The 9,152-nt window shown below is 39.7% G+C and overlaps 1 protein-coding gene across 1 annotated transcript in view; it reads right to left on the minus strand.

Annotated features, from left to right (window-relative positions):
• LOC117728063 (forkhead box protein B1-like) overlaps positions 1 to 270 on the minus strand; it is a 915-nt gene extending 645 nt beyond the window's left edge. Inside the window, exon 1 of the mRNA XM_034528772.1 lies at positions 1 to 270. This exon is cut by the window's left edge and continues 645 nt beyond it. Within this exon, the coding sequence (XP_034384663.1) occupies positions 1 to 270 (270 nt within the window).
• Positions 271 to 9,152: the final 8,882 nt, after the last annotated feature.

Here is a 9,152-nt window from a genome sequence, read left to right on the forward strand (position 1 = left end):
GTGCAGAGCCCAGAAACTGCCCTTGCCGGGCTGGTCCGGTCTGCGAGGGATCTTAATGAAGCAGTCGTTGAAGGAGAGGTTGTGCCGCAGGGAGTTCTGCCACCGCTGCGTGTTCTCCCGGTAGTACGGGAACCGGTCCATGATGAACTTGTAGATGTCACTGAGAGGGAGCATCTTCTCCGGGCAGCTCTGAATGGCCATGGCCGTGAGGGAGATGTACGAGTACGGAGGCTTCTGGTCGCTGTACGTGTTCCTCCCCGGGCGAGGCATCGTGCGCCTCCAATGAGTCCAGTCTGCAGAGAGCAGAGTCCCCGTACGTTTGACCAACTTTGTCCAAACAGTTCCAACTACTCAAAACGCACGAGAAGTATTTTATTTGGCCCGCATGGTCCCGTCTCTACGCGCTCAGCTGGAGTCGCAACTCCGCCTCAAGTTGAGGAGAAGTTGAAGAAGCGGTGCTGGTTCCTCCTCGTCCCGGTCTGCCCGCTGAGGGTCGTCCTCCTGCCCGCTGCCGAGCTGCACTAAGGGGCTGCTGCCTCCATGTCCTCTCCAGGTCTGTCCCGTCAGTGCAGGACGGCGGTGACATGAGCAGAAAGACCCCGGGAGAGGTGCTCATTAATGGGCCACTTCTTCCCCATCACATGATCACAGTCGGGGGGGGACGGGGGGGGGTTCATTGACAACTATTTACGTGCACGCGCCGTGATAACACCAGTCACTTCCACTTGAAGACGCACGACTAAAAGAACTAAGTCGAGCAAAGACGTCTGGTTCTCGGGATGTTTGTGTCGGAGCGGCGCTCTGTGGAGGTATGTGGGTGTGTTGGGCGACATTAGAATCACAGCGCGCGCGCGCGCGCGTGTGTGTGTGTGTGTGTGTGCGTGTGTGTGGATTGGGGGCGTGCGTCCGCCAATGCACACACACTAATTTAGAATGACAAATAAATCCGGAGAGCTGCGTCTCAGCGGATTTCTGTTTTATGTATTTTGTTATTGATATATTACAATACACACACCATAATGTCTTAAACATGAATATCTGCTCATGCACACGCGCTTAATTCAAGGAAATACAAGATTATCTCTAAACCGTCACTGAGATTGTTCTAATTAATACTTGTCAGGCTTTTCATTTGACCTTAAATTAATAATCATGAATGTTGTTCCGGAACAATTCTGACTAAATGGTTTTAATTCAATGTCGCTGAAAGCTGGAAATCATTCATGATAAAAGAAGAAGAGGAGCTTTTATTTAAACACCTTTTATTCGTTGTTTTTCTTTTGAGCTTGTTTCTGATATGTTATTATAATTTAGAAATTAAACAGAAACTGTTTTAATCATTACAAATCATACCTGTAAAATGAAGTCTACATTTTATTTTCCAGAGCGACACATTTAGTTTTCTTTAAAGAACATCGGTTATTTTGGTTTTAGAAATATATTATTTCAATTTCCATAACAAAAAGGGCAGACGTACGCACGTGGAATGTTTGGTTATAAGTTATAATTCTAATGTGACTATTGCTACAATAATAATAATAATCAACTATAATACCAAAACAGCTATAATAAATATATTAATTATAATAGCTATTATTGTTCTTATTATTATAATAAATCAAAATATAAAACAAGGATATTTGTAGAGTTATTGTTATCTTTACGAGCACTAAATATTATCACACAATAATAAATAACAAATGAATTTATTATACTGATAATATCTAATAAGTATTTTAATTATGTGTGAGAGTCAGTTAATTGTTGGACTGATTGTTTATAACAAGACAATCAATAATCAATAAACCGGCATGTTAAAATACAAGTATAAAGAAAAGAATCAGTCATATTATTACATTATCAAGATGATATTTTCTTTATTTTCTACGAGATTAATAAATGATGTTTCAGAGGGCGGATTTAAACTGGAGGGGGGGGGGGGGGGGGGGGGGGGGGGGGGGGGTGCCCCAAACAGCCACTCTCACACGTCTGACCTTTGACCCGTGAGCTGATGAGCTGGTTCAGGATGCGCAGACACGCTCCGACATCACGGAGACACTCTGAACGAGACGCCTGAATTATTATTAATATTATTTGTATTTTATTAGAAACTGCCGAAATAAAACTTCCTCTATCAAGGAAATTATTTCATTTTGAATAATTCAGAAAGCCGTTTGTGTTGCTTTTATATTAATTATGTTTTTGTCTTAATGTTGTATGAAGCACTTTATTTTATTGTGATTATTATTATTGTATTGTAGACTTTTATTAACAGAGTTTAAACTATACATCATTTGATGTAGATTTAATTAATGAAACAAACAAAATGTAGATATTTACATGTATTTATTAAATGAGATGATGGAACTAACAGTGAACTAATGATGTAATCCTTATAGTAATATAAGTAATTATAATGATATTATAAATGTATATGTTTGTTTAAAACGTAGACGTACAATCACAGCTAAGTTCTAAAATGTATTCATTAAAATATAGTTAACAACTAAAAAATAATAACAATTGGAACCAAAATAATAATAACGAGAATACTTATTATTGTTCTAGTTATTTTTGTTATAATTATTATTGTTCTGGTTATTTTTGTTTTAATTATTATTGTTCTAGTGATTATTGTTCTAGTTATTTTTGTTATAATTATTATTGTTCTAGTGATTATTATTCTAGTTATTTTTGTTATAATTATTATTGTTCTAGTGATTATTATTCTAGTTATTTTTGTTTTAATTATTATTGTTCTAGATTATTGTTCTAGTTATGTTTGTTATAATTATTATTGTTCTAGATTATTGTTCTAGTTATTTTTGTTATAATTATTATTGTTCTAGATTATTGTTCTAGTTATGTTTGTTATAATTATTATTGTTCTAGATTATTGTTCTAGTTATGTTTGTTATAATTATTATTGTTCTAGTGATTATTGTTCAATACACTGTAAACCCAAATGTATTTCAAATTAAACTTTTGAGTGGTCCTCACTTACATGTGTTGTAAAAGAACAGCGTCATTACTAAATCTATTTAGTTGTTTGCACTAATCAGCTGAAATATTGAGCGCAATGATCACGCTGAGCAGACCTGTCTGTCAGGGGGGGGGGGCGGGGCCCGTTGGATTAGTGCCGTGTGCAGAGCAGACGAGACGAAAAGAGTCGGCAGGGTTTCTACAAGCACCGCACGCTACACCGGGTGGAACGGTGAGTGTGTCACGCTACACCGGGTGGAACACGCTACACCGGGTGGAACGGTGAGTGTGTCACTCTCACCGCATTAACGGAAGATTGGCCAATTCCGGATGTATCCGACGTAACGCAGTTTCCGGTCTTTTTGCCGGCATTTTCTTAAGTAGTATTAATTTATACATATCAAAGGATCTACGTGTCACATTTCCTGAACATGTATGGACGTTTACATGTCTAAATATCATAGGAAAGTTACTTTGATGAGAGAAAGCAGAACGATGTTTCTACTGCTAATATGAGCTAGCATATTATTAGGCTCAGAACGATGTTTCTACTGCTAATATGAGCTAGCATATTATTAGGCTCAGAACGATGTTTCTACTGCTAATATGAGCTAGCATATCATTAGGCTCAGAACGATGTTTCTACTGCTAATATGAGCTAGCATATTATTAGGCTCAGAACGATGTTTCTACTGCTAATATGAGCTAGCATATTATTAGGCTCAGAACGATGTTTCTACTGCTAATATGAGCTAGCATATCATTAGGCTCAGAACGATGTTTCTACTGCTAATATGAGCTAGCATATTATTAGGCTCAGAACGATGTTTCTACTGCTAATATGAGCTAACATATTATTAGGCTCGTTCATTAGAGCTGCGCCTCGCCTGCAATCCAGACGAGAGGCCGCTGCAGGGGGCGTGGCCACAACTCTGCCATCAAGTCGGACAGTTTTTAGCTGCCTTCAAAGAACACACAGGAAGTCTCTGTTCATGAAGTCAGTGTTTAGGAAGTCAGTGTTTAGGAAGTCGGTGTTTAGGAAGTCAGTGTTCATGAAGTCAGTGTTCATGAAACACTGAAGTCAGTGTTCAGGAAGTCGGTGTTTAGGAAGTCAGTGTTTAGGAAGTCAGTGTTCATGAAACACTGAAGTCAGTGTTCAGGAAGTCAGTGTTTAGGAAGTCGGTGTTTAGGAAGTCGGTGTTTAGGAAGTCAGTGTTTAGGAAGTCAGTGTTTAGGAAGTCAGTGTTTAGGAAGTCAGTGTTCATGAAACACTGAAGTCAGTGTTCAGGAAGTCAGTGTTTAGGAAGTCGGTGTTTAGGAAGTCAGTGTTTAGGAAGTCAGTGTTCATGAAGTCAGTGTTCATGAAGTCAGTGTTCATGAAGTCAGTGTTTAGGAAGTCAGTGTTTAGGAAGTCAGTGTTCAGGAAGTCAGTGTTTAGGAAGTCAGTGTTCATGAAGTCAGTGTTCATGAAGTCAGTGTTCATGAAGTCAGTGTTCATGAAGTCAGTGTTTAGGAAGTCAGTGTTCATGAAGTCAGTGTTCAGGAAGTCAGTGTTCATGAAGTCAGTGTTTAGGAAGTCAGTGTTCATGAAGTCAGTGTTTAGGAAGTCAGTGTTCATGAAGTCAGTGTTCATGAAACACTGAAGTCAGTGTTCAGGAAGTCAGTGTTCAGGAAGTCAGTGTTCAGGAAGTCAGTGTTCATGAAGTCAGTGTTCAGGAAGTCAGTGTTCATGAAGTCAGTGTTTAGGAAGTCGGTGTTTAGGAAGTCAGTGTTCATGAAGTCAGTGTTCATGAAACACTGAAGTCAGTGTTCAGGAAGTCAGTGTTCATGAAGTCAGTGTTCATGAAGTCAGTGTTTAGGAAGTCAGTGTTCAGGAAGTCAGTGTTCATGAAGTCAGTGTTCATGAAGTCAGTGTTCAGGAAGTCAGTGTTCAGGAAGTCAGTGTTTAGGAAGTCGGTGTTTAGGAAGTCAGTGTTCATGAAGTCAGTGTTTAGGAAGTCAGTGTTCATGAAGTCAGTGTTTAGGAAGTCAGTGTTCATGAAGTCAGTGTTCATGAAACACTGAAGTCAGTGTTCAGGAAGTCAGTGTTCAGGAAGTCAGTGTTCAGGAAGTCAGTGTTCATGAAGTCAGTGTTCAGGAAGTCAGTGTTCATGAAGTCAGTGTTTAGGAAGTCAGTGTTCATGAAGTCAGTGTTCATGAAACACTGAAGTCAGTGTTCAGGAAGTCAGTGTTCAGGAAGTCAGTGTTCATGAAGTCAGTGTTTAGGAAGTCAGTGTTCAGGAAGTCAGTGTTCATGAAGTCAGTGTTCATGAAGTCAGTGTTCAGGAAGTCAGTGTTCAGGAAGTCAGTGTTTAGGAAGTCGGTGTTTAGGAAGTCGGTGTTTAGGAAGTCGGTGTTCAGGAAGTCAGTGTTCATGAAGTCAGTGTTCATGAAACACTGAAGTCAGTGTTCAGGAAGTCAGTGTTCATGAAGTCAGTGTTCAGGAAGTCAGTGTTCATGAAACACTGAAGTCAGTGTTCAGGAAGTCAGTGTTCAGGAAGTCAGTGTTCAGGAAGTCAGTGTTCATGAAGTCAGTGTTCAGGAAGTCACAACAACAGTTGTTAGTACTAGTTTACAGACCTAATGTTGATAACTATGGAGGAAGAAATAGCATTTGCATTCTTGATCGCCGATGAAATTGATGCAGAAGAGATCCCTCTACTTATGTCGTATACTAACGAGTAGTTTTCAGCAGCTGAAGTTTGAGTAGTGGTTGTAGTAGAAGTATCAGTGGTTCCAAGAAGTAGCAGCAGTGGGATCAAAAAGATGAATCATACAGTAATAGATGAAGATTGTGTCAACATTTAAAAGTTGAAATAAGATAAGTAAATGGGGAAATTACAGTATTACAGCAGCATTGCTCACAGTAATAAGTAAAACAAGTAGTATAATAACAGAAATAAGATAAAAGAGTAAAAATGAAGAAGAATATTATATATACAGACGGAGTAGAAATAGAATAAAGTGTATAAAATAAATTTAAAACAATTTAAAAAGTACTTAAATGTATTAGTATTGCACAACTGGGCTAAAGTGCTGTTCAGATGTGTGTCTGGAGATGAAGTTCACTTCCCAGCATTCCAACTAATATATTTAACAGAACTAATCATCTTAACGGGCATATTAAATAAGGTTTGGGATATTTAATATGTAATCTCACAAATGGACCAAATGCATTTCCAATCTGTTGAGGTCACACAAATGGGATTTTCCAAAATAAAATAAATCTACTTTTCACAGTGGTCTAAATTGTGATATCTTTTTATTTATTTAACTGTTATTTTTGGAATTGAGGACAAAAGATTGTCGATATTGTAGTTGTTGGATGTCATATTTATTTACACATTTATATAAATACATATATGTGAAGATAGTTGTAATTTCTCTATAAATTATTTATTTACAGATGCTAAATAAATAACCTTATACATTATTATTATTAACACCCACATCTTTGCACTACATGAGACAAATAGCGAACAATCGAATGTTAAGTATTACAACTACACCTAAAATATGGATTTTCTACAACACGTGGTGTTAGCTGTCAGATCTAAGAGACAATCAGCTCTCTGATGTGGCGACAGCCAGGCGTTTCCCATCATGCACTGGGCCACGCAGTGAATGGAGAGCTCCTGCGGCGCCTAGCTCTAAAATCGACGGCCGCCTCGCTCTCGTGAGAGTATCGTTGACCACGTGTGAATGACGTCAGAGCAAGTCGGACACAAATCTAACCAGCATGCATTGCGTGCCGATCGCCGCCGATCGATTCTGCGCAGAACTGGCTCATCTCGAACGAGCCTGATGTCTTTTATAGCTAGCTTTACACTACTTTGTCTAGCCAATGAAAATAAACCATCATGTGACGTAATCTGTAGTGCGAAGTGTGTGGGGGGGGGGGCTGTTTGTTTGTAGCTCTGAAACATAAAGGCAGACTTGATACAATGTTCTTGTTTTTCACAAGCCAGGCTACATCAAGTATATTCATGCACAATGATCTTACTATTAAATGATGCCAATAATGTTGGTGTGTGTGTGTTTGAGAGACACTGTACATTTGTTCAAAGTCAACAGTGGCTCTTATGATTAGAAATATTGTCTGTGTAGATAAACCTCCAATAGAGGTTATATATAAGGTTCATAAAATGTAATATTTTTGAGGTAATTTATCTCTTGTGTGTTTTATGTTCCGGCCTGATATGACAGAGAGAATGAAGAGAAAAGAGGCAGGGGGAGAAACAAGAAGGAGAAAGAGAAGCAGAAAAGAAAAGAGGAAGCAGAAAAGAGTAGAAGGAAGGAGAAAAGAAAAGAAGCAGAAAAGAACGATAGCAAGAAGGAGAAAAGAAAAGAAAGATATACGTGTGTGTGGGAGTGTTTTCCTTTACAGGAGGACCAAAAAAAGAATAGATGGATATAGATATATATTATATTGCATCTGTCCATCCGGGGAGAGGGATCCTCCTCTGTTGCTCTCCTGAAGGTTTCTTCCCTTTTTTCCCTGTCAAAGGTTATTTTGGGGAGTTTTTCCTGATCTGATGTGAGGTCAAAGGTCAGGGATGTCGTATGTGTACAGATTGTAAAGCCCTCTGAGGGGAGTTTGTAACTTGTGATTTTGGGCCATAGAAAATAAACTGAATGATCTTAGGGTTAATGGAGTTCTGTTGTTTAACCCAGGGTTAGGGTTAATGGAGTTCTGTTGTTCAGCCCAGGGTTAGGGTTATTGGAGTTCTGTTGTTTAACCCAGGGTTAGGGTTATTGGAGTTCTGTTGTTCAGCCCAGGGTTAGGGTTATTGGAGTCATGTTGTTTAACCCAGGGTTAGGGTTATTGGAGTTCTGTTGTTTAACCCAGGGTTAGGGTTATTGGAGTTCTGTTGTTTAACCCAGGGTTAGGGTTATTGGAGTTCTGTTGTTTAACCCAGGGTTAGGGTTATTGGAGTTCTGTTGTTTAACCCAGGGTTAGGGTTATTGGAGTTCTGTTGTTCAGCCCAGGGTTAGGGTTATTGGAGTTCTGTTGTTCAGCCCAGGGTTAGGATTATTGGAGTCATGTTGTTTAACCCAGGGTTAGGGTTATTGGAGTTCTGTTGTTTAACCCAGGGTTAGGGTTATTGGAGTTCTGTTGTTTAACCCAGGGTTAGGGTTATTGGAGTTCTGTTGTTTAACCCAGGGTTAGGGTTATTGGAGTTCTGTTGTTCAGCCCAGGGTTAGGGTTATTGGAGTTCTGTTGTTTAACCCAGGGTTAGGGTTATTGGAGTTCTGTTGTTTAACCCAGGGTTAGGGTTATTGGAGTTCTGTTGTTCAGCCCAGGGTTAGGGTTATTGGAGTCATGTTGTTTAACCCAGGGTTAGGGTTATTGGAGTTCTGTTGTTTAACCCAGGGTTAGGGTTATTGGAGTTCTGTTGTTTAACCCAGGGTTAGGGTTATTGGAGTTCTGTTGTTTAACCCAGGGTTAGGGTTATTGGAGTTCTGTTGTTTAACCCAGGGTTAGGGTTATTGGAGTTCTGTTGTTCAGCCCAGGGTTAGGGTTATTGGAGTTCTGTTGTTTAACCCAGAGTTAGGGTTATTGGAGTTCTGTTGTTCAGCCCAGGGTTAGGATTATTGGAGTCATGTTGTTTAACCCAGGGTTAGGGTTATTGGAGTTCTGTTGTTTAACCCAGGGTTAGGGTTATTGGAGTTCTGTTGTTTAACCCAGGGTTAGGGTTATTGGAGTTCTGTTGTTCAGCCCAGGGTTAGGGTTATTGGAGTTCTGTTGTTTAACCCAGGGTTAGGGTTATTGGAGTTCTGTTGTTTAACCCAGGGTTAGGGTTATTGGAGTTCTGTTGTTCAGCCCAGGATTAGGGTTATTGGAGTTCTGTTGTTTAACCCAGGGTTAGGGTTATTGGAGTTCTGTTGTTCAGCCCAGGGTTAGGGTTATTGGAGTCATGTTGTTTAACCCAGGGTTAGGGTTATTGGAGTTCTGTTGTTTAACCCAGAGTTAGGGTTATTGGAGTTCTGTTGTTTAACCCAGGGTTAGAGTTAATGGAGTTCTGTTGTTCAGCCCAGGGTTAGGGTTATTGGAGTTCTGTTGTTCAGCCCAGGGTTAGGGTTATTGGAGTCATGTTGTTTAACCCAGGGTTAGGGTTATTGGAGTTCTG

This window comes from Cyclopterus lumpus, chromosome 3 (genome assembly GCF_009769545.1).
Source record: "Cyclopterus lumpus isolate fCycLum1 chromosome 3, fCycLum1.pri, whole genome shotgun sequence".
NCBI lineage: Eukaryota > Metazoa > Chordata > Actinopteri > Perciformes > Cyclopteridae > Cyclopterus > Cyclopterus lumpus.